This window comes from Micropterus salmoides, unplaced genomic scaffold, assembly GCF_014851395.1.
Source record: "Micropterus salmoides isolate LMB-PRFRI ecotype aquatic unplaced genomic scaffold, ASM1485139v1 Ms_hic_scaffold_20, whole genome shotgun sequence".
NCBI classification, from domain to species: Eukaryota; Metazoa; Chordata; class Actinopteri; order Centrarchiformes; family Centrarchidae; genus Micropterus; species Micropterus salmoides.
This window is the reverse complement of record NW_024041151.1, coordinates 21391917-21418225: the sequence shown is the minus strand read 5'-3', so window position 1 is coordinate 21418225 and position 26309 is coordinate 21391917. Positions and strand designations below refer to the sequence as shown.

At 40.3% G+C, this 26309-nt stretch overlaps 2 protein-coding genes across 2 annotated transcripts; one reads left to right on the top strand and one right to left on the bottom strand.

The window, feature by feature from the left end:
- The first annotated feature begins 654 nt into the window (after window positions 1-654).
- LOC119915154 (thymic stromal cotransporter homolog) lies at window positions 655-10685 on the top strand. Its single transcript, XM_038734754.1, has 7 exons — window positions 655-1329; window positions 2197-2367; window positions 4406-4621; window positions 5048-5219; window positions 6458-6541; window positions 8169-8325; window positions 8979-10685. Exons 1-7 carry the CDS (start codon window positions 856-858, stop codon window positions 9034-9036), a joined length of 1332 nt encoding a protein of 443 aa, XP_038590682.1. The 5' UTR covers window positions 655-855; the 3' UTR covers window positions 9037-10685.
- A 2-nt stretch (window positions 10686-10687) lies between these two features.
- snx30 (sorting nexin family member 30) lies at window positions 10688-25830 on the bottom strand. The gene is made up of 9 exons (XM_038734753.1): window positions 25527-25830; window positions 22129-22344; window positions 20885-20995; window positions 20601-20759; window positions 19599-19788; window positions 17340-17539; window positions 15450-15539; window positions 14981-15133; window positions 10688-14443 (listed from the first exon to the last, which is right to left on the bottom strand). The coding sequence occupies exons 1-9, from the start codon at window positions 25668-25670 to the stop codon at window positions 14366-14368; spliced, it is 1341 nt and encodes a 446-aa protein (XP_038590681.1). The 5' UTR covers window positions 25671-25830; the 3' UTR covers window positions 10688-14365.
- Window positions 25831-26309: the final 479 nt, after the last annotated feature.

Below are 26309 nucleotides of genomic sequence, written 5' to 3'. Positions count from 1 at the left end.
GGTTCCCCGAGAAGGGGAACGAGACACTGCGTCGGCTCGCCGCACCTCTCTCCCCGCCTGAAGCACCTGCTTCATAGTTTAAGCTAATGATGAGTGTGTACAGGTGTGCTTTATACTCCTCCGGTTATTCCGTCACACCTTACCGTTCTAGCAACAAGCCAATAGGATTGGAGTGATTTCATTCACGTTCAGACCTGCTACGCCTAGAGGCGTTCCCATAGTGTCGTAACCGACGCAGTGTCTCGTTCCCCTTCTCGGGGAACCAGGGTTACATACGTAACCCGAGACGATATTTTGATAAACTGGTGGCCATTTGGTAGGCTATATTATGCAATGAAAACAGAAAAATCCATCAGACTCTTATCAATGTGCTTGAAAGTGGATTTGTGTAATTTGCAAAATCAGCACATATTTAATGAGGAAATAACTCATTTGCATATTTAAAAAAATCGTAAAGTTGGGTGAGAAGCCTATTTAACTGTGGTGCCTGGCCTTAAGAAAAAATAAGGAGGTTGAGGTTTAGGGGAGGGTGCATGGTTTTCCAAATGTCTCACACACACTCACTCAGGCCTACACACCTTTCCGTTTCATTAGCCTATAGTGAACCAGCTGAGCACATGAGCCGGAGGAAGTGGGCGTGATGGTTCTTCACATCTGAGGAAGAAAAGGAACCGAAGTCAAAGCGTCCTTCATTGTATCAGCCTAACTTCCAGAGCCGGGCTGCTTTGTGAAATTCTGCAACTCTTCACAGTCAGTCTGACTTTGACGCCTCAGTGGACGCTCTTATTATTCTTCGAATAACTTAAAAAACATACGCAAAAAAAAACAAAAAAAAACAACAAGAACAGTCTAACCATGGTGCTGCCGACCCTCTGTCAAACTGCCTTCATAGTGCTCCGGCAGATAGAGCCGATTCTGGTGATGGAGCAGCTGGGCAGCACTCTCTTCGACACCGCCCTGCAGATGGTGGTCAGGGACCGGAGTGCCAACGCCTCCTACCCCGATATCTCCAGGGAGGACAGCCAGCAGAAAGCCATGTCGAACTTCTATATGACCTACCGACTCATCATCCTGGTGACTCCGATCTTACCCGCGCTGCTCCTCGCCCGGTTAGGCGACCGCGGCTGGAGGAGAGCCCCCATCGTGGTGCCATTGAGCGGGTACCTGCTGTCCAGGCTCGCCCTGCTCCTGGTGGTCGTCTTCCGCCTCCCGCTGGAGGTGATGTTCGGCGCAGCGGCTGTGTTCGGGCTGTCCGGCGGGTTCTGCGCCTACTGGCCCGGCGTGATGGCGCTGGCGTCTATAGGCTCCACGGCGACTGACCGGTCCAAGGTCAGTACTCAGTTAGGGTTCCCAGATCCACAATTTATATGATCTAAATTTCATTTTCATTATCATTCAACAACAACGTTATAGCCCACTAAGGCTACAGTTGATATTATAAGGATATAGGTTTATTCATTTAAAATGTTACATATCTTTTTGTCAATTGTACATTGTATTGCCTAGCCTATTTATGATTCTTGACCTGCAGTTTTATCGTTCTATTTGCTACCTACTATCTTTATTATTATGCACCAAAATACCAGTGCAAATTCCTTGGATGGGTAAACCTACTTAATAAAGCTGATTCTGATTGTGAACTTTGGTGATGATGTCTGTAAGATTTACATTCTTAAACAAGCAAATAAGTAACTACTGAAACTATCACTAGAGGTAATATTTGGATAATATGACAATATATAAATATGTAGGCTAATGCTTGTCCATCAAGCTGATCCTCTACACAGGTCATAACTCATTATTATTTCCTTTCTGCAACAAGTTGAACTCTACAGTAACAAGTCCTGTGGATTATTTGTTCCGCCACATCTTGTTGGATATCTCACTCACATGTTTTTATTTTTAAATGATTTCTGCAGTTTACACAAGTTTTGTGTATATACTGTGGTAAACATTTTGGTGGGTTGAAAATCTGCATAGCACAGCATTTTGAATGTAGGACTTGTAATGGAGTGGCTTTACAGTGGCATATTGCTACTTTTTCTTAAGTAAAGAATCTTTACTTACAAAATATGCCCTCTTATGCTCTGTGTAATGTAAAAGACACCTAGTATTGATATGCCATTCATGACACCTAACCCATGCATATAAATTATTGGCCTAAACCCAAGCAATGTGTGTCCACGTGCCATGCAGGTGATGATGAGAGTGGAGCTGCTGTATGGGATTGCAGGTCTGGTGGGCAGTTTGGTGTCGGGTCATCTGTTCCAGCTGTATAGCTCCAGTTTGGACCATGGAACCATCTTGCTCATTGTGAGCACATTGCTCCACCTGCTCAGCCTTATACACTCCATAGTCATGCTGCAGGTCAGTGTGTGTGTGTGTGTGTGTGTGTGTGTGTAATATTACAGATGGTATCCTGTTTGGATGTGTGTGGTACTGCAATCCCATAATGTTTTTGAAGCATTTTATTCTGACCTTGCACCACTTTTGAAAATATTTTGGACTGATGCTAAACCAGTTTACTTGTACGATACAAGTAAAAGTTCAGAAACTTTTCATGTAGTGCGTACTGTGAAACTGAAGTGTCACAAATAGAAAGTATCCAGACACTGGAATTAACTGTGGATTTTAAGACAAGATAAAAAAAATAAATAAAGGAGCTAGAGTTTCCCCGGACAATGGGGTCCTGTGGGACACGCATATTCATTCATGTTTCTGTTTGGCTGCTGATTTGTCATGGCCCAGGAAATGCAGGGTTGGACTAGAGCTGCAATGATTAATTGATAAGTTGTCAACTATTAATAATAATCTTTATTTGTAGAGCACTTTTCAAAAACAAGTTACAAAGTGCTTTAACAAGTGTAAAGACAATAATACCCAAAAAACAATAATACAGAAACAATAATATTACAATAATAATACAAAATACACGTTTAAGATAAATATAAAATTAGTAAAATAGAATAAAATAAAGTCAAATAAGATCAGGAAAGTCTCTGCTATAAAAGTATGTTTTAAGAAGGGACTTAAAAGAGTTCACTGACTCAGCCGACCTGATTTCCTCGGGCAGGCTGTTCCAGAGCCTCGGGGCCCTGACAGCAAACGCTCTGTCCCCTTTAGTTTTCAGTCGAGACTCTGGAACAGACAACAGACCTCTGCCCCCCTCTGATCTTAAGGTACGTGCTGGTGCGTATGGGACTAAAAGGTCAGAAATATAACAAGGCGAGAAGCCATGAAGAGCTTTAAAAGTGATCAATAAAATTTTAAAGTCAATTCTAAAACATACTGGGAGCCAGTGTAATGAAGCTAAAATAGGAGTAATGTGGTCATATTTCTTTGTTCTGGTTAAAAGCCTGGCAGCTGAGTTCTGGACAGTCTGGAGTCGATCAATAGATTTTTGGGTTAAACAGGTGAAAAGGCTGTTGCAATAATCCAGGCGTGATGAGATGAAGGCGTGTAAAATGGTCTCTGTGTACTTAAAAGTTAACAGTTAATATTAAGTGAATCACTAACTATTTTGATAATTGATTAAACGGTTTGAGTGATTTTAAATGTGAAATTTGAATAATTTATTCTTTGCTCATCTATGAAAGTAGAGTTATAGACAGCGTCGTGGGGTTGTGGACAAAACAAGACATTTGAGGACGTCATCTTTGGCTTTTGGAAACCCTGATCGACATTTTCACCATTTTCTAACAATTTATAGACCAAATAAACTAATCAATTAATCAAAAAAAAAAATCATCCACCAAGTCATTGATTCAGCCCTAAATTTGACTAAAACGCAGAGCGAGGCAGCAGGATGACTTTAGTGGGTTAATGACCAAAAATAGCTTACAGGTAGACAGAAAGGTTCAGGTCACAGAAGATGGAAATCACTGACAAAGGCACAAAGGATCTGGGCTGGGCTATGTAGTGACTGATAAGGGATCTGAGAACATTTGCAATTTAAAAAAACGGTATGCACCATTTTGCTACTCTTGTTTGGTGACTGTGTCAGACCCACGTCTATAAACACGTACTGCAGTACTGAAAAGGCAGTGCAGTGCTCTGCTTATACAACAGGGTGTTCAAGGCACAACCATTTTTCCGTTTACATAAACTGCTTGCTATGTTTTATCGGTGCTGAACGCAGCCCACGTGAGCAGGTGAATGAGCAGAAGGTCTGGTGACTGCTGGGCTGATGAAGGAAGTGAGCAGGTGAAGGAGGAAGTCTGAAGGCATCCGGTAGACTCTCAGTTAATTTTTGATTTCCAAGGGGCGTTATCAACGGGTGCAGGTGAAAATGCCTCTGGACGCAATTGGATATACCTACAACCAATCAGAGCGGTAACTAGTGTGTGTGGCTGAGAGGGATACAGCTCGTGCAGATGTTAATTGTGTGTGTCCATCTTAATTTAAGGTGAAACAAGTCCCAAACAGAGAGCCAGAGGAGAACCGCCACCTCCTTTATCACACATCCAGAAATGATGCAGTGGAGGTCCCTGCTGGGATCAACCTGCTGAACGTGGCTCTGCTGTTTGCGGCTGCCGTGCTGTACGACGTTGCCGTGGGTGGAGCTATAGAAATACTGGGTGTCTTTGTCCTGAAGCAGCCACTCAGTTGGAGTGCCACACAGGTGACTTTTTGTTCTTTTTGTATGTACAGTATGTGTTTAGCTTCTGTGTTAGTGATTATGATGCATGAATGACAGAATAAAGTGGTTTTTTTTATTGATTAGGTAGGAAATTAGAATCTAATAATTTAAAGTAGATAATAAAATGCTGAATCATTTACACTGAATTGTTAGTTTAATTTACACAGGCTGTATTTATTGCTCAGTTAAATGTAAATTATTGAACTGTACAAAGCTGGCTTACAGTTGATTTGTATTGTGTGTTTTTATGTACAGTACAGTGTGTATTAATTTTTTCAGTCTGTCCAATTAATTTTATTTTCACTTCTTTTTTTTTCTCTTTCTTTCACTTTTGAACATTTTCTGTCTCTCCTTTCCTTTTTATTTCCCTTTCTTCACTTATTCACACTTTCTTTTCTCTTCCTCCAGGTGGGTTATGGGAATGCAGCAGGCTTCACGATTTTCCTCACCAGTTTCCTGGGCGTCATCATGTTACGTCGCTACGTCAGCGACGTGATGCTCGTCCTGATTGGCATGGTGTCATTCGCCACTGGAATTTACTTCATGTCCTTTGTCACGGCAACCTACATGTTCTATCTCGGTAAGACTGAGCATCAAATCATTATGTCTTTCAAGTTTAAATGCTGATTTTTGCTCCTGAGTGAAAGTTGAAGAAACCAGATGGTTAATTGTGGTTTTAAACTTTTCTTTATGGTCAGAACAAACACTTGATGCCAAACAGTGGATCACTTCACAAATCTGAGCAAAAACATTCAAAACAATTATGATAAAATCTTTTTTCAACAAATATGATAAAACTGAGTAAAATCTTTTTTTCACTCCCTTTTCCTCAACAAAATAGATATCTTAATAGAAAAAGTAAGTGATAATTCAATCGTGACTCAAATGAATTAAATCAAACATTTATTGAACATTTGTTATATTGTTATTGAGGAAAATTATATTGTGATAATTATCATGGTTTTATTGTCCAGGCCTAACTCTATATCATCTCTTCCTTACCATTCGACCTTTTTTAAACCTTTCTTTTTGTTATATGTATTAAACTGGTGGACTGAAATAGAACTGCAAGTAATTCATCTGTCAATTACTTTTCAGTTAATGGTTTAGTCAATAAATTATGTAAAAAGGAGGGAAAAAACTCTTACACACATCCTGCCACTTAACTACTACCCTAGCTATCTTTGCTGTCTACCACCTTATCACTTTATTCTGACAAATGTACTAATTGTAAGTCACTTTGGACAAAAGCATCTACTAAATGCCTTAAATGTCCACCCATCCATCAATCGTCAACCGCTTATCCTGCGTACAGGGTCGCGGGGGGCTGGGGCCAATCCCAGCTTACATCGGACGAAAGGCAGGGTACACCCTGGACAGGTTGCCAGTCCATCCCAAAGTTGATCCATTTACAATGTTGTGGAACAGAAGGTTCCACATGCTGCTCATGAAACATCAATCTTTTTTAACATGGTTCATCTTTTAGTGCTCAGCTCGTGCCTCACATGCTAAGTACTCACTTCTTCCTCTGTTAATTCCAAACTAAACAGAAATGTAAAACACATCCTTTCCTTCGCAGAAGGAAAAAGCTAGCAGACACACAGCGCACAACAGCACATGGAAAAGAATAGTCTTGTTTTAAAGCTAGGAGTAGGAGATGGAAACTAAATGGACATTGATATTTTGTAATGTGTCACCTGACACACACACCCTGCTACAGAGAGGAAATGGTGACTGCGTGGCAGTGGTGGGGTATACACAAGGACATTGTGTAGGAATTGAGCGGAAATATATTAATGAGCGTTCATTTCTCCGCAGCTCGCTCGCTCAACCTGTTTGCGCTCATCCCGATGCCAACTATCAGATCTCTGCTCTCACAGCAGGTTCCTGCATCCTCATGTGGTGAGTATCCAAGCTCTGTGTGTGTGTGTGTGTGTGTGTGTGTGTGTGTTGGAGTTGCTATTAAAACCTGTTGCAAAAAGGTTTAAATTTTAAAAGGTTCAGTTAGCTCCAAAGAAATACAGTCCCAGCAGATTTGGGTGAACTCATCCTTTAAATCTGTCAAATTAGTGCTGTATGCAAAAAATAAAGTCACAGTAGAGAATTATAAAATGAAAATATATATTGAAAACATTTATTTTTTCCCTTTAAAACATAAATGAAAACTCATTTCAATCAGTGACACATGGCTTCATTGTTTTATACACTAAAACTGTTGCGTTGTTGTTGTTGGAACTGACATATCAAATATTGTACTAGTATAAAGCGGATAGTGTCAAAGATCAAACAGAAGTGCACGATCACTGTATGTTTGAGTGAGTACAGGAGGAAGTTGTGGAAGAGGAATGACAACATGAGATTTCCTGAAAGTTGAGTGTGCGGTCTGAATGTCGTGGGCAGGTCAGAAAGAAAAAACTGTTTCTTGTGCGACCTGGCTTACTGCCCCTTTTGGGGTCGGTTGACATGTGACTCCTGAATAAGCACAAAGGTATCAGTGCGAGGCTAGCAAACATGCTAAACACTTTATTTCAATACAGTCACACTAGCCTATTGTAGGCTACAGTGTGTTTGGTTTTTTTTGGATCTCAAAGTGGGAAAGTTTAGGCACCTCTGAGTTAATTATTTATAGATTTTGCAATAGATCAAGATCAAGCATTCTTCAGTTCTTCAGTTTCTGATCAGCTGCAGTCAGACTGGTTTATACCAAAAATATGACTCATCATAAAGAGGTTAGAGTGTTATGCTTCATCTCTCTTTCTCTCTCTCTCTCTCTATCACACACACACACACACACGCACACACGCGCACACACACGCACACACAGGTTCGGTTTACAGGCAATTAGAGAAGCAGGGTTATTCATTGTCAGGATTTTCCAGTTTGTGTTTGTTTTGGCATGATGTCTGTTTGAGAAGTGAAGTCAGTGCAACACAAACACCCACCTCTTTTTGCTCTCCACACATGCACACACAAATGCACGGAATGTGGTGGATTTTGTTACCTTGGGACAGAGCCAGACTAGCTGTTTCCCCGGGTTCCAACCTTTATGCTGAGCTAAGCTAGCAGGCTGCTGGCACTAGCGTCTTACAAACCCCATTTCCAGAAAAGTTGGGATATTTCCCAAAATGCAATAAAACAGGCATAACATTTTTAACATTGTTTACATTTATAAAATACAATTATGCTGGTCAGTGAAACTATTGAAAATATTTTTCTTTGTACTTTTGTCGGTTAAATAAAGGTTCATGTTCATTAACAAATCTCAGATTTATTGTTTTGATTGCATTTTGGAAAATAACCCAACTTTTGTAGAGACAGGTATAGACCCTACCGTAAAGGTGTGAGAGTCGCATCAATATTGTTATCTCACTCTTTGCACAAAAGTGAATGTGTATTTCCCAAAAATGTCAAACTATTCCTTTAAAAGAATCTCTGAGATTAGCTTATCCCAAAGGAGAATTTACATGTTTCCACTATGAACCTTATTTACATCTCTTTCCCTTGACCTATCTGTCCTCCTTCCCACCAGGCACCACTCTCACCTGCCTGCAGTTGGCTCTGAAGTTTGCCGGTCTGGCATACATCCCTGCCTTTACTAAGATCTATCAGAGAACTTTGGACTGGTTCCCAGGCTTCGTCTTCACGCTCTCCAGCATCTTTACAGTCCTGGGAATGATACCCATCAGGTAGGATGTGGACGATACAATGTTGCTGGCATTGATAACAATTGATCTATATCGATTATGGCTAATATTTATTTTTTTCAACCAAATAATCTATTTTTAACACCATTTACAATGTAAGCACTTTGTAGTTTGACCACGTGGTTAAGACAAGTTCTTTCTGTCTTTCTTAATTGTTATCTACTTAAAAAGATTGTTCAACATTTTCTGGAACACACACACACACACTGGCTTTACTGGCAAGAATTAGATAAGAGTGTTGCTTTAGCTTAGCTTAGCATAAAGGCTGGAAAGGGGAGGGGGGGCTTATTTTTCTTTCTTTTAGTTACATTTTTACTTGTAAATTATTATTTTTTTTGTTTAAAACAGTGATCAGTGTCATCTTGGGGAAAGGAGAACACAGCACATTTTGGGTGCATGGGGACCTAAAAATCTAGGTTTCAGTTTAAACCAATCTGCTACTTTTTAAAAAGCTGGGTGTACAAATAAACAATAAATCTGATCTATACCCTATTAAGATAAAATCATTGTGTGGGAAAACAGCTATTGTCTCTACATTGTCTACATCCAGTGTTGATATGATGTGCAACCTTGAATGAAAAACAGACTAAAAGACACAAATCTTCTCAAGAATATTTCCTCTCTCCTCCCTCCAGTATCGTCGGCTGTAGATCACCTCAGAGGCGACAGTACGAGAGGATTCCGGTAGACTGATGGCACCGGCACCACCAGCAGTGATTTATAGAGGAGTGAGGACGGGAACTGAGACTTGAAATGGGCAAAAGAAGAACGGTGTCTTAAATCTCACTTCCCTTAATGTTAAAACTATAAACAGGAGTTCCTACAGGCCTCGGGCAGGTTTTTACGTTTGTGTCAGCGTTTTTTATTAAAAAAACAGAAATCCTCTAATGCCCGTGCAGACGTGTGCATGCACGGAGAGGATTGCATGAAGATATCACAACCCAGTTTGACAAAGACTTTTAAATTGTTGAACTGTTGACAGAGATGCAAGCAAACATTATCAACCAAGGGATTTCATCACCCAGTGAAAGTCATAACAAAGCAAATGTGATTTCAAGATAATGTGGATTTGTCTGACGTCAAAAGTCCCTTGTGAGCTCCACCTAAAGAAGGAGAACGGACTAAAAATGACTGACTTCACCTATTTAAACATGGTTCCTGTTGTGAACTGGCTTAAAGTGGATCAAATACAGTTTTAGTGATAAAGAAATATAAAGTTTGACAATATAAATTTCCAGTAACAATCTGCTGATATGTTATAAGTGACATAACTTTTTTACTGGGAATATGTACTTTGGCTTTTTTCTTTTTTTTCTGAAGTGCACACCAACAGTGAGTCGTCCGTAGACTTTGTTGCTGAATTGTAGATTTGACTGACTAGTAGTGAGAGTGTGGCCAAAATAAGTCATACCAACTGTTGCCTTTAGAAAATAAAAACGCTTTGTAAATAGATTAAAATAAAAATAGATGCACGTTACGTTTTTTGGAGAGCGACTAAAGTTACATGCTGCAGGTCAGGAAAGGCTGTATTGGTTAAGGAAATTTTGTTGTTGATATTGGTGTTTTTATCATTTGTATTTTTTATATATTTTTTAAATGTCCTTACATGTTTACGCACATGCATTTGATCATATTTATTATTTCTTTATTTTTTTATAGTATGTGTGATCAGTTCATTTTGCATTTGATTGTAAAACACTTTAAACCACAGTAACCAATGTGAAAGGTAGTTTTTATGGTTTGATAGTCTGACATATTGTTTGAATTTTAGCTTGTGTGTTTTTGTGGTTGACAGCCATATTCACTGCATGAAATTATCACCATATTGTAAAAAAACCCCCAAAAACCTGAAAACTGAACTACCAGCTAGATATAATAGTTCATTTATATCTACAGTAATTATGCATTTAAAACAAGATCCCTGCAAGTTCCTTGTTATTCATGGTACCGATCTGAAGGGAAGAAAGTACAGCTGGCATTATTTTTAATTTATACATTACATTTATTATTGCACTTTTATTTGTTACATCGAAGGTACAGTTTGTTGGTGTAAGGGTTAGAACAAAAGAAATGTTTGCAGGAATGAGACAAGTTGTATGAAAGTATGTAGTTTTTTTTTTTTTGTTTTTTGTTTTTTTTAAATAAACATCTTTGAGGTTTGTTTTGAGGCTTGTAATGACTAACTGTATACAATATATTATGAAATAACTTACATTTTGTAACTTAAAGTGTTTAAAACATTTAACATGTATCTAAACCAGTTCACCCTTTTAAGAACATTATTACTTTAAGCATTTTTATCATAATTACTATTAAAAAACAAATGAGACCTGAGCAGACGACATCAAATGCATTCCTCCTCTTTATTATTGGTCCAATATATCCAAAAACAAAAATCATTTGAGGTAAAGATCAAAACAGCATCAATATACAAGCTTATTTAGAATTCCAACAAGAGGTTATTAACATCCAAATGTACAATAAAAACTCTGAACGTAAACAGTACACACTGGGGGGCAGAAATACAAAAAAGACTGAAGCTAGATTCACACGTTCATAAGTCATCTGACCTCTTAACCTTTCATACAGGTTTGATTGATCAGGTTTGTCCTGTGATGCAAATCAGATTTTCTCTTCATGTGTGTATCTGCAGGAAGAAGACAGGAGGAAAAGACGGGGAAATTTGGCTTGGAAACATTTGATTTGTACATTGTAGACAAACTAAAATCCCGTCTCCCCTGACTCTCCCCTCTTTTCCAGAATGAGACAATAAATATATGTCCCAACCAACCTCAACACCAGACCATTTGTAATTTTTGGCAAGTGAAAGAAAGCAAATGTTTTTGTTGATTTTGTTTCTCAGCAGATATGTCTGCCAGGGGGTGGAACTATGTAGGCCTATAGTGCAAAAATAAATGAACAGGCATCCGGTCAGGGATTTTACAATGACTATGAGTAAGAAGAAGTAATTGATAACTATTGTTAGGATCCCAATGAGCATCAAAAATAAAAATAAAACGTTTCATTACTCACATTTTAGCAAATGCAAGATTTACATTCTTTGTACAAATCCATAAATCCCTTATAAACTGTGTTATTGTAATCTATACTCAATGGAAGCCCAACACGGATCTCCTGCTACATTTCCTATTTCTTGGTTCTTCAAATTACAAATTCTTACAATAACTTGCAGTCTCATTTCTAATATCTGGTGTTCCCCAGTCCAGAGTGCTACTATGAAATGGTTAACAGATTTGGAAACCAAAAACTTTACAGTCTTGTAAAACAATCCAGTTTTAAAAAGGGTGTGCTGTGGTTTGCCTGTAAACAAACTAATTTAAAAAAAAAAATAATTAATAATTTGTGGACCCGCTCACAAAAACACTTCTCCATATGGCTACTAGTGGTCAAAAACTCTACAGGTCACCTTTAACTTTGCTTAGTAGTGATGCATTACCTTTCCTGAAATCCTACTGTTGCCAAGTGAATAACAATGACTCAGTCTGTGAGGGGTGAACAAATCATTTTTTGAAATATCTTTAATTGTGGCGTATGTTCATGTAAGTTGTGACAATTAACATAAAAAAGATGTCGAAAACTCTACAGTATATGTGAAAGAAACAGAAGCTTTGTTTTGACTCTGGAACCTAAGTGGACTTTAATATTTCAGTACAAATATAATAATTTAGCATCAGTGCATTTGTCATCTGTAGGCTGCAGCTGCCCCGACACTGGACCCTCTCACATCCCATCCTGCTGGCTGCATTCAAAATGACCAAAATAAGATTTCAGCGTGTCACCTCGCTTACTTCTGGTAGTAACAAGAAGCTGCTTCGTGCTTTTAAAAGCTTGAGAGGAAAAGATGAAGTAAAAATAAAAAGAGAACTAAGTACTAAAAGCAGCCACAGTCACTTCCTCTCATCGCAGTCTTTTCTTCTTTCTACACTCGCATTTGGCTACACTGTCTGAGGGAAGGCTCAGTGAAATCAGCCTAAAAGACAGGACAAGGGCCTTAAACACAGGAGATTTCTCAGTTTTTAACAAAGGTTCTAGGAGCACAGACCACAAAAAGTCAAATCAGCACCATATTTCTGAAAATCTGCCAGTAAATAAAATGACACTGAAGAAACTCAAACAGAAATTATAACTTCATTTGTTGGAGAAAATTTTTTTTTTTTTACTCTTCATGAGGCTACAACACTGTGGGATCCATGCCACAAACAAACAAAAATTAAAATCACTACTTTGTAAATGTGGTTCTGAAGAAGAAGTCCCTGACTGAGTCCGCCCTGGTCATCATTGGTTCATTGTTTCGCTACTTTATGCTGAGTGTAGTGAGCAAGCAGTACAGCTGAGGATATTCAAAGTAGCCCGGAGAGGAAATAAAGGAATACCGCTAAACTCTCAGCAAGCTGCATTTATCTTCTGTGGTTGAATGCCATTTTGGGAAAGGTCTGAAGTCAGTAAATCAAGTGGGTTCAGCAAAAATGATGCGTTGACGTGTAACAGAGTGTCTCAGACTGGATTTTCCCTTTCCCAAGGCCACATTAGGAACAACTTGAGCCAAAGAAGGAATACAAAAGGAAACAAGTGTGACGCAAAAATGCTGTTGGTCTTACGTACTGCAGTGCTACAACACCTTCTTAAAAATATTTCCCATGAGTCAAAGCTGAGCAAACTGCTCAGTCAGAGGGGTATAACAGAACTAAACTGCAAACCATTTCCACATTACTGAGTCACTTAGTCTCAAGCTAAATGGTTCACTTAAAACAAGTGACTTAGCTTTTAAAGTAAAGGGTATTTCACTCAAAATGTAGTTTTTGCTACATCTGGTTCTGACCAGAAGACCTGCGTAGGCCCGCGCCGTCAATGTTAAGCAGACAGCGCCAAACTCTTTTCTATAAAAAGGTTATTTCAGGTCATGTCCAGCCTTTGAGCCTTACTCTTCTAAAAAGAAGACACATTTTTAGATAATGCCGCATGTTCCCAATACAGTGTTTGTTTCTTTAAGAAATGCTCTATGAGTGTCACTGAGGCAGATTAATGCAAGAAAAAGTAACTTAAAAGTTCACCACAAAAAGTTGAGACCTGATTGTTTTCGTTTGTTAAGTTACAGAAGTCTTCCCCTTCCATTTCCTTTGAAATGTTGTGTGTTTCTCATTGAGGAAATCTGCCTGGAGTTCCCTTTAGCATCCCCAACTGAGTGAAAGCCTTCACTTGAAGGAGAGAGGTGAAATCCCTATAGTAGGTATAAATGTCCATTGTAAAGTGACATTAAGAGAAACCAACAAGCAACTAGTTTCACAAGAATGAAAACGCTTAGCAGGTTAACCACCAGGTGGTGCTGCTATGCTGCACATAACTTATAACCAAATCTGCTGTCTGGATCTGTGCTTAGCTTCAATAACGCGTATGGTCCTTTAAATTAAAGTACACAATTATACTTACAGCTAATATGATGCCTTTAAGAGAGGAAAGAGATGAGTCTTGTTTCAGTGAAGAGTTTTAGTGTTACATTTTCAGAGGCTTTTACAACCTGACGGGGGGGCGGATCTTGGGGTTGCTCTGAATACACACCCGACACAAAATATACTTCTGTATCTGTATCCTGGAACGCTAAAGAGTTCTCCTTCATTTGGCTAAATGTGAACATGGAGCGATGACAGAAAGTGTGAACAGACAGAAAACACGGCCTTCTCAGGCCTTGGTTGAATAAACACAAGCTGCATTGGCAAATTACTGTTAATTGGAAATATGCAGTAGAAAAAGTCCATAGGAACAATGACAAAACAAAAAAAATGTCTGTACATACTTAGGTCTCTCCTCTTTTTTCCCGCTGTCCTTGAATGCAACATTTGTTACCTCCTTCACAGGTCAGATCTCTGACAGAGACGACTCCTCTCCGTACAATCATCTCATGGGAGAACTGGGGCGAAGTCCAGCAGTTCAAGTCTGCTGCCCCGGTTAGTCCTTTTCCTTGGCATGAGAGAGTGTCATAGACAGGGAGACACGAGGAGGTGTTTCAGTTCGTCTCGCTTGTTTTGTCCTCAGTCTGTTTGTCCTGGAGGAGAGTTATGAGTGACTCCCACGCTGCCTGGCACTGCAGAGGGTGGAGATGGATGAAGACAGTCGGCGGAGGCAAAACAAAAAAAATAAATTAGGTGAAATGGAAAGAGGGAGAGACAGAGGGAGAGTAACTGTAACTGCAAAGACTTCCTCTATGGTGCGCTGGTCATTGTATATGGTCTGATTAGCAGTCACGGAACCCATCGGCTATCATCGGACGATAAGAAAAAAAGATGGGCGACCTGATCTCTAGACGTTCGCTAGTCGGACGATAACCGATGGGTTCCATTTTTGCACTTTGGCCAAGCGTTCCACCTCTTTTGCTCTCCACACAGACTGTTTCCCTGCAAGCAACTAAAGCCCGCTCAAACATGACTGGTTAGTAGTAAGACTACAAACCAGAACACCTCCGATTCCAAAATCTTGTCCCTTGCCTACAGATTCTGCATTCTGTTTATAGAGATGAATCCTAAAACAATTCCGATAATGTTTCTGTTCTATTACAACTATTCCAAGTCCTTTCACAGTGTTTTCAAAGTCATTGCAGAGTGCTTTCCAGCAGCTGGCGTACCTTTTCGTAGTGGTTGATGTTTTTGTCGGCCATGCTGGTGAGAAGCTGTTTGAAGTCTTGTCTCTTGTTGCTCTGCCAGCGCTCCCAGTCTGCCTTCAAGTCAGCGTTGAAACACTCCACTTTGTCCTGGCATTTCTCTACCTCCACCGGCATCTATGGTGAGACAGAAAACTACAGCTACAGGGGCCTTCAGGGGACATAAATACAAGACTACAGGTTGCAGGGCTACTACCACAGGAGTCTGGGTGGTGCGGGTGTTTTGGAGGGGAGAAAACAATTTTATTCTCTCAAAAATCTGAGAGTCTTTCTTAGGATTAACAGATATCCAACTAAGAAGCCTAAAATCTAGAAGTGAACTCTGGGAAACTACAGACAATCCCGGAAATGGCAACAGTGAACACAGCAATTTTAAGGCCTCCATGTGTGAAAGGAGCTTCAGATTCAGATGAGAGGAAGGAAGGAGGCTTACTGGCGTTCTGTCCTCCTGTTTGCGCAATATGGCTGCTTCTAGGCGGCCCTCGTACTCCGCCTGGCTCTGGTCTCTCTTCCTCAGAACATTCTGTATTTAACCAGAAAACATCCACTGTTTTGCTTTGTTTTATTTTCAGTGTGACATTTACCGATACTGTAGAATTTCTTAAAGAGACAACATGGGAAAAACATTAAAACAGAGAGATCTGCTGAATCAGGAGCTTGGTGAGGGACAGGACGTGACACATGCAGAATGTCAGATGCCACTTCCTCTATTCAGAGTTAAATAAGAAGTAGAAGTGTCACAAATCCATCCAACTACACACTAATTCTTAGCAGGTTTTTAGCGTGTAGTATGTTCACGCAGGAAAAGGGACAAAATCAAGTTTACTCAAACCACACATTGTGCATACTAAATTTGGACAGTTTCTGCATGTACTGTTGATGCACACTATTCTCCCACAATGCAATGCAACATTAAACCAACTGAGGGTGGTGGTAAAACAGCTCTACAGAGATCTTAGGAAACAAACAAGTATAGTATTTCCTGTTAGTTCCGTTCATTTGTCACGTGACAGCTCCTACTGTGGAGCAGGAATGAACCACTCGTTCACCGCTCAGATGGGTCCTCCTCAGTCTTTCTTTCATTCTGCAGGCTGAGTTACTGCCAGCGCCAGAGAATGAGAGGCAGGTCGGCTGTCAGGTAACACTGGACTGACATTATATAGCTATTTTGTTAATTATGTGATATTTTATAAAGCATAATGTTATTACAGCGCAGTGATGTTGTGCTAAATTATAGTTTTAACACAGCCGCACCGTAACTTTAGTCCTGCTAGTGTTTAACATTACAGCTAACAGCTGATGAGAGTTGTTCTGGGTCCACTTCAGAGCCCTGACAGGGTTCTGCGGAATCCGGACCTGATGTGGCCCATTCTGCGTCCAGACCTGCCAAACTGCTGCGTTTATATGTGTTTATTTCTTTGTTCCTCTCTCTGTGCTGGAGTTCTTTAAGAACTTGGTGGCTTGATCCAGATTATTATTAAATTGGTTGAATTTTAATAAGAGTGTGTTTATTCATATAGTGTATCAAGCTTATTACTTAAGTATATTTACTGCAAATCTGATATTGATATTTTACTCATGGATAGGGACGTTAGGCTACTGTATGAATGAGCATTTTTAGAGATAATGATAGTAATTATATACATAAGCCTTTATGTGGCAGGTCTGGTTGTATACTCGGGAAAGATTGTGAAAATGGAAGGATTTAGGCGGAGTAGTGGATTGCATATAGACAACATATTTCTGTGCTTTTTACATGGTTTGAATTTGGTTGTGGGCCCAGGGGGGTTTATATAATAATGATATACAGTAATCAAGAGGTGAATTTGTGCATTATACTTTGTCAAATAAAGCAAGCCAGGCAGTCTTCTGTGTTTGAGAACGACGCTGTTTTATAATCGCCCACTATAGGGCTGCAGCGCCGCAATAACAGCCTAGTTCAAATGAACGAAATGACTCAAAAAAAAAGATTAGTTCATTTTAATGAACGAGTCTGTCAAAAGACTCGAACTTGCCATCACTAATACATACTGTTTAGAAGTAGTATGGATTTGGCAATTTGACAAAGCATGTTTTGGTGGCAAGATATAAGAACTATTCTTAAATTATTTGTTTGTGTATGATTTTTTTTCTAATTATGAATAAAATAATTTCCATAATTTTGATTCTATGGGGAAAACGCTTTTTTGGCTGCAGAGGATTTTATTTATTTATTTGTGCAGTACCGCAGTCACTAACTGACAACCAGGCTGACTCACTGTTGTGTGTCCAGCTCTCTGCAAACAAACAACATTTCCTGAACAACATCCCTCATCCTTCTCACCTTCATGGATTCTATGTAGAGGACATACTCTCGTAGTACAGGCAGGAAGTCTTGGCTCATGCTGTCACTCTGGTCCTCCAGCGAACTGCAGCACGTTGTCACGCAGCTGGCCACGCCCTCCAGGGGACGCCGCAGCTCTTCCTCAGACCCCGCCCAGCTGGCGTACACGGCGCCGTACTCACGTAGCTCTGTCAGGTACTCTAGCGGGGGAGAAAAAAAAAACAAAAAAACAATAAGGTGGTTAGACAGCCAAGTAAGAAATAAAGAAAAGAAGAGTTATGGTCTACATTAAAGGAGCTCATTTTCAGGTTCATAATTTTATTTATACCAGAATGCTGAGCGCTCTGTTTAAATTACAGAGTGAAGCATCTTACTTTTATTGTAAGACCATTTTACTTTCAAATTTAGGTGTTTTTGTGGAAACTGTTCAACAATGATGCTTTACTAAGTGACGCACGTAAGTTATGGAAGTAAAGGCTGGACTACAAACGAGCTGTTTTCAGGCAGTTCAGAGCAGTGTTTTCTGTGGGAAATGGTAACTCTCTTTGGGGTGGACTTTGGGCTTTTTCACTTTGCAAACCTATTACATAACAAATAAACATATAACACAATAAAGGAAAGAGGAAAAATCCAAAAAGCATAATATGACCTCTTTAATACTCTGTAACACCACAAAACTCTGCTGGACTGGAAAACAAATTACAGCAGAACTTTCTCTCTTTCCTCACAGGCGATCAGGAGGGATCGCCATAACCAACATGCAAAATCTATATTTGTAAATTACACATGAGAGAGGGTGATGGCTAAACGCCAGGTTGCTGAGTCAAGCATGCATGGCATTTGCTTTTTTTACACTCTGTCAGCTCATGGGCCTTCATTATCTACAGTCCCCGAGTTTCCATCTTATCTCCTGCAATACGTAAACAAGGAGCTTTCGTTTACATTGCAGATCTTTAGGCCACAAACCCACAAAATCTAAAACCTGAACAGATGTTGACATCAAACATTTCACACAGCCGATGACAGGTATTTACAAAATCACTTGTCTTATATACATATGAACTGTGCACACTCAAAGCCCAAAAGTCTGTGAGTTTTTCTCCAAATCAAACACTGCAGCACTAAATAAGTCAATACTGCAGATAAATTAATACGAGCCAGTGTTAGCGTAAAGTCTAAAGACTGAACCATCTCATAGCACAAACTAACCATAAGCACAATGTAGCGCATACAAATAGCTGCCAGTATATATATGTACTCAGAGAAGAAGTACAACATATAGTTGAGGCCATAATGCATGCAGCACACACTGCTGTTAAAAAGCTGCTTCCTGCTGCCTAAAATACATGTTTGGAAGAAGTAACTACTCAGAAGTGGTTTTAGCTCTCGAGCCAGTGAAAGTGCTTGTTACATCCCAGTGTTCATGAGCCACAATAAGGCTCTGCATAAATGATGAGAAATAGTAAATGGAAGATCAAAGAGAAAAACAAATGCTTCTTTTAAGTTCCTGTTTAAAACCTTGAGTCCCTAAGTTCATTTATTCGTTTTATATTAATTCATCCAGTCTTAATTGATATTTTTATTGATATTGATATTATTGATTGCTTGTGTTAAAATCTCTGTATTTTAATAAAAGCAGGGAATAAAGATGTTAATAACAGCCCTCACATATAAACCACTTTCACCAACCAGTATTACAAGATACTTTTGACCAAAAGAGTAAAAATTCGAGAAGTACTGCAGACATTTTAATGACTAAGATGTGACACAAGCTTTCAATTGGCTATTTTGCAATCCCTCATATCGGAAAGCTCCACCTCTTCTCTGTTGTCTGCACTGACTCTTGTCATGTATAATCGACTGAAAAAAAACAACAAAAAAAAAACAATCTTGTGAATTTACCACTGTCTTTTCTGAATACAACTCCCCTCCCTTCGTACATTTATAAAAAAAATAAAAAATAATAATAATAATAAATTTAAAAAAATCTACAATGGCCTAATCCGCCATCATCTAGATTGCCATCTAATTGGCTCTCACATTCAAAGCCCTGTCTGAATGGTCAGGGTGGTAACATATAAGACCTGCTGCCGTGAGAGAGCGGGGATGATAATTACGTACTGTCCCAAAACGCCAGCAGAGCAGGAACGGGAGGGCAAATTAACTCACTGAGCCAAGGCGATGTGAGTACAGTGGAGGAAGCTATCACATGGCGCGCGATTCATTTTAAGTCATCCTTCTCCTCTACCGTTCCGCTACCTGACTGCTCTTTGAGGATCCTCTGGGCGATGCGGTCGATGGTCCCCAGTTTCTGGCTGAAGGTGTCCAGGTATTCTCCCATGGCGCAGAACTCAGCCGGGCGCGCCCGCAGCTTGTAGCCGCCGGCCACATGCTTCACTGACTCGCCCACCTTGGTCAGCAGGGCCAGACCCTGGCGCTTGTTCAAGTCCTGCAGACGCACAGTGACAAACAGGCCACATGATATCAAGAATCCCACTAGAAAGGCATGAAGCGACAAATATATTAACATGGCAATATATTTTGTGAATAGATAGCTTCCTTTGTTATTTCATTACCTTTAGCGTTTCACCACACATTTTACATTGTAGATTTGATGCTGTTCCAGTGTGCATATGCCCTACTTTATTTCTGTCTCTTCTTTCTGAGTCCAATTATTTTACTGCTGCAACAACCTCATTTCCCCACAGGGATCAATAAAGTCTTGTGTCTCAGCTACTTAGAGACAAAATTTGTGACTGATGGCAGATGCAGAGAGAACACACGCGCGCACAAGTTAGGAAGCAGAAGCTCTGTATTTTGTGGTATAGTGTTTACTGAAAGATCTGCTGAGATTACGGTTCTGTTTCGCATTCAAACACGCAAAATAACGCGGTGCTGCATACAATTAATTGCATTTAAGCTTGTGACAAAAGAGTAAATGTCCACCTTGTGTTTCTCAATGAAGGAATCACTACTGTTTATGATCTTCAGAGTGAGAGCGCCTGGAAGTGTGTGTGTGTGGCGATTATGGTGAGAAATCCTCAGTATTCAAAATCTTCCTTTCTGCTTTTAACTGTTTCAGATTCAATTTTAAACCATAAACAACTACCCAGCCTGAAGCAGCAGATGTACAAACTATTGCATCAATAAAAAAATTTATTTTGAAAAATTCGTTGTTTTGGGGCTGAAGGAGCAATTATGGACATGAATTCTTATAAAAGGCAAAAAATCCTCTAACTTCCCACCTTTGCATTGTCTTACCTTGGCAGACAGGAAAGCGTTTAGGTGTGGGTTGAAGGAGAGGACGGGATGGTCGGCAATTCGCTTCAGGAACTTGTCCAGAGCTTTCATCCTGGTCTCCACAAACTCCTCCGAGAAGCGGTCGACCACGCCCTTCATCACGAACTTCTCTGGCAATGGCTGGGGACGAAGAGGGACGGAGGAGGAGAAGTAGGAAAGAGGAGAAGCAGAGCAGAGAGTGTAAATTAGGTGTTTCTAGGGCGGAAAGCAGGACAGGAGGCGGCGTCGTGGCTCATTCGACCTACAGGGATGAGGTGGGTTGGCTGGCTGTCCTCCAACTTCATCCTCAGCCAGTCAAAGTCCTGGTAGCGCCGTCGCACACAGTACTCCGGCAGGTCAAACTCTATCCGTGTTGTCTGAAGAAGAGGAAAAAACAAAACAAAACACACAAGCACATTTGCTGTATTACAGTGCCTAAATTATTTACTAAAAGCCCAATTCTGACCCTTAATTTCACGATAACAGCTAAATAAATTTACATTGTTTTACTGGGGGCCCATTTTTTGTTTCTGTTTGGAGATCACATCAGTAGCAATGAATCCTGTTTTACTTCACAGCATTCACATACGTTTATTAATGATTAGCCTAGTTATTTGTCATTAGTTTTAATATATGCACAAAGCGATAGAATTCATATGCACACACTAGACTGGAGGGCGGCTATGTCTCTGTACATCTGAGCCCATTTCAGATTACTGTACATGCTTATTGACCTTGAAATATAGCTGACAGTGTGCATACACACAACCACAGACACACACACTGTCTGTCTCTCTCTCTCTGACAATATAATGCTAAAAGAGCTCCCTACGTGCTCTCAATTAACACTTTGTGTTCACACTAGGTTGTGATATTTGTCTGCAGCCTCTGAGCCAAAACACCATAGTGTACATAGCAACTGTGGTCATGACGCCACCCGACGGCTCCTGCCAGTGTCTTCCTCTGAATCCGTTTCTTTCATTAAACGATGGAAAAGGCATCCAAAGCTACGATTCTCTGCTGGAAGTCAGAACAAATTAAGTTCTGTCAGGCAGCGCGGTGCCTCTTTGATCCTCCTGCTCTGTTTGCTGGTAGAGAGATTTGAAGGACAACACATAAATCACTGAATTCATCTCCACTCTGGGGCCAATGGTCAGAAGTGCACATTACGTGCATGTGCTCAAGACCTGAACAAAGCGAGGACACACTCATAAAAACATTGCCCCACAGCGCTACTTGGACTAGGACTAAGATATCAAACTTGCCAAGGAGAGTTTTTAAAACAACAATGAAACACAACAAAACAAAGACTAAATGTTGGACTACCGATCTACAAGTGCTGCAGACATAAACTGTACCCTTTGAAAAATGGTTAGCAGTAACATTAACTATAATTGATTGATAGGTGGGCTTAAACATGCTAAACAGCCACTATAATAAAGCCCATAGTGTCCAAAGAAAGTCAGATGGACTTATCATGGTGTTATCATGACACTAGCCAATAGCAGACCTTGGTGGAGACTCTGTAGGTGATGTACGTCTCCATGGTGGAGATGTGCTTCTTTGGGTCATCAACTGTGACAAAGAGGTCACGGGTTTCTGTGGAGACGTAGAGGTCCCGGACATCTGCTTCCAGGTCGTCGTCCAGCTGCAGCCGGTTGAACAGCGAGGACGCAGAGGCGGGACTCGACGTCTCAATCGGCGTACCGTTGGTCAGCCCAGCTTCCTGCGTGGACAGAGACCATGGGGACATAGAATTAAGACGATGCCATGGGAAAACCTGCAGACAAAGAGCTGATAGATTGATGCGGATGGTGATGCAGTTGTTTCTCTCCGTCAATGGGGCTCTTGTTGAGGCTGCTGCTGCGTACACACCCTACATCGTCTGACACTGCTCCTGTCTTTCTAAATCAATGATGGGTGAGAGAAGAGAAATGGAGCATTTGGGGAGTGGGGATGCATTTCCACAGCCCTAATACAAAAACTTAGAAAACAATGGCTACTCCTGTCATCTATATGGTGACCAAAGAACAATTTTTAATTTCATTTTATCATATTTATAGGAAGAAACTGTTGTGTGTTAGTTTGTTTTTGCAATAAACATGTAATGCCTTTTAGTTTATAAAAACAGACTGTGAAGTGACCTTCATGGCGTCCTTTCTACTTTTTGGACAAACAGATTTTCTGTAAAACACAATCAGTATCTGGATCTACAGATGTGATCAATATCACTGTCAAACTGATGCAAAACTATTTATAGAGTATTCACAGATGACACTTCAAGTGTAAAAAAGGGGGACAGATTTGTTCAAGCGCTTTCAATTTGTCAGTATTTGTCGTTATATTTTTTTTTTTAGCAAGTAGAGAGCAAACAACAAATTTCCCCTGCAGGCTCCATCCAAACACAGCAAGAGTGCTCAGAAAAGCTATAAAAAGGCAAATAACTGGACAGAAGTGGAGGCTCCTTGAATGAAGAGGCGACCTGTGTATTTGGACATTAGAAAAAAGCAAATTATCTGGTTGATTTTCTACTTCTAGCTGCTTACTTAAGTCTAAATAATATATTAAATTTAAAAAAAACACATCTATACACTGGATGATATTATTTCTCATTCTCATTAGCAAACAGCAGCAGGCAGCACAGTGTTAAATGTAAACAAAGACCAAAGTGTAAACACTGCAACAGGAGGGTAGGGAAAACACAGAGGCAGCAGGGTTGCATCATCAAAAGCGGTTGTGAAAATAAAACTAACAACCGAATCTGTCACTACGACAACCTGCACTGCCGCATTTGAGTTGATCTAAACTTGCTCATGTCCTCTCATATGACAAAAGGAACTACTTTCTTCCTGAAACAAGTTAAGGTGCAGATGTGGGAGAACAGGAAAGCTAATGTTCAACCATAATCACTTTTTTTTTTTTTTTTTAAATCACCTGATGTGGGCATGAGTGCAAGTTCCAATTAAATCAGTGTTGAGAAAAGTGCTACCATTCTGTCTCCCAACGTACACGCTCTGCTAGTCCACACGCATATTCACGCCACTTTTTCCTCTCTCTGCTACTGTACGTGCACAGAAACACACACACACCTGACATTGTAAGAGCTCTTTTTTTCTTTTTCTTTTTTTTACACTGTGCTAATTTACACTGGTAATCACAGTTCAGATAACTGCATTGCACTGCATCATTACACCACTGTGATTGATCAACCAGGCCACCACAACACAGTCAGACAGTGAGGAAATTGGAGGAACCAGATGTGCTCTTAATGTACAGCAGATTTGGGGAATGTACAAATTAATATTGTGATAAGGGAATGGCTATAATGTGGAGTTCAGCTTTTAGCAACTCTGTGAGCTTAAATGTCGCATTTTAGGGCTTTACAGTCACTTTGCATTCTATAAACATATTTGACAGCTTTAGCGAAAGAAAGACGAAGGGTGAAACACGGTTCACATCCACATTACTATCTTTATAGGCCTTGTTTCATAGCAGACGTGTTGTCTTGTGGCAGTGGGAAAAGCACAGGTGTTGCTAATACAGTGCTAACAATGGCCCTGTTCTATTCAGGCGTCCCAGAAAGCCATGGCAGTGTGACAGTGAGCCAGCATGCACAGTACCAGGACCCTGAAGCTGAAACAGCTAAATGGAACACAGCCATCATTCACTTGACCATTTCCACCTGTCTCCACCGGTATGACTAAATATTGCATGCACACACTAATAGTCGTACCCAAAATCTCACAACATTATTGATATTTTGGGACTAAATAAAAATGTCATGATTAGTTATGAAGAGCAAACTCCAGATTTTCAGGAATGTCAGTACAAACTCCTGTTTGCTTTCTCCCGTTAAGAAACCAAGGCGGAGTGTGACAGCAAGATTTTGTCATTCTAACAAGATGATTAGTTGATTCCGCAATGGCAAAAAAAGGGGTGGGGTTAGAAATTTTAACAATGTAATCTTAAGAAATCCTTTTTTTTTTTTTTTTTTTTTTTTTAATCTACAGATGCATCCTGATCTAACCAAAGACTAACCATTGTTCCCTAGGCCCATGATCTTACTTTCCATTAAATTTTATTGCAATGTGTTGACAACTTGAATATTCTGCTGGCAGGCTGGGACCAGAGCCATAAACTCCTTGGTGGTGGGAGTAGACTTCACCATTTTTGATTTGTGTGGAGGTTGTTTTTGGCTCAGTGTATTATTCATTTATTTTAAAAAAATGGAAAAGGAAAATACCTTACCATGCAGAGCAACCTTGTTGGAACGATGCACCATAGCATCTCCTGTTGGCAATAATTAATTGCAAAGTGTTTGCAAAGGTTGTTACTCCTAAGTACAACAACAGCAGGAAAAATAAAAGCATTGACATTTGTTTGCTTGGTCCATCCTTGTTTATACAGCACACCTAGACTGATAATGATGGCAGGTCCCTTAAATGGTTCGATCATAGTAACCTTTTGTGTGTATTTTTTGAGTTTGTGTGCATTAAGATAATTTTCTCCCTCTGTTCCTTTTCTCTGTGCTTGTTTTTCTTTTCTTTTTTAATGGTTTTGGTGTTTTAGTTGCTGTATTGTATTAATTGTAATATAAGAAATAATGTTAGCTAGCTTAAACACTGTTTTTGGTTACAGTAATTCAGTGACAAACTCAAAGAGCCCAGGCTCAACTCTAACCTCCAGTTCTGGCCAGTAAACCTACAATGCAAACAAAACTAACTAGAAATGCCGTTTATTAACGTTAAGCCCGTGTTCTCCATTTAACTTCCATCAGTTTGCTACTTCTTACTTCGTGGAATTTATCCATTAAAGCTGGTGCCAGCCTGAAAATAGCTTAAGAGTATAGATTTTAATTTGGTGAACCGTCCTCTCACCATCCCCTGGTTGAGTCCCAGCAGACCCTACCTTGTCCCCTTCGACGTTGACGGTGACGGAGAGCGGCTCCTCGGCGGCGGACAGCGTCTGCTCGGTGCCGGACAGCGGGTGGAGGATCTCCGCGATGGGTTTCTGCCCCGAGCTGGCCAGGCCTCTCGGAGCGCCGACACTCATCCTGCAGGAAGCGGGAAGACGTGGCCGGGTGTCGGGGGTAACGGCTGTCCGGTTCTCCGCGGCTGATGCGGTTGGTACAGACAGAGGGAGGATTTTTCTCTGTTCACTGTCTCTTCAGTTGAGATGTTACAACCGCTGGTTGGTCGCAACTGTCAGCTGACTCCTACTGCGCAGCTCCGGATGTTAAACCACACGGACCCGGATGTAAACATTAGGCATCACGTGACAATAAGCGACCAAAGAAACTCTAAAGATCGTCTATTGAGAGGATCAGCGAACTGTAACTGAAACTGCTCTTCCTGCTCATTTTTATCAAGTTTAGTGAGCTTTCCCCCAGAGCTTTTAACCTTATTTCATGGTTGAACGATGGTCATTACTAATTTATAATAGAGATACTGTCGGTGTCACTAAACTCTCTCCACTGATAGCTAAGCAAGCTGATATTAAAATGTGGCTGATAGCCCAAGGGGAACAGATAGTAGCCACTGGACCTTACCTTAAGATTTTTATTTAACTAGTCATTTGTGTTAAGGGCAATTTCTGCTGTCGAATAAATACCGTGTGCACAAGCACATGAATAATGCCAGAGACGTTTTGCTAATGTGCTAAGTTAATTGAGCATGTACAATTGGAGGAAAC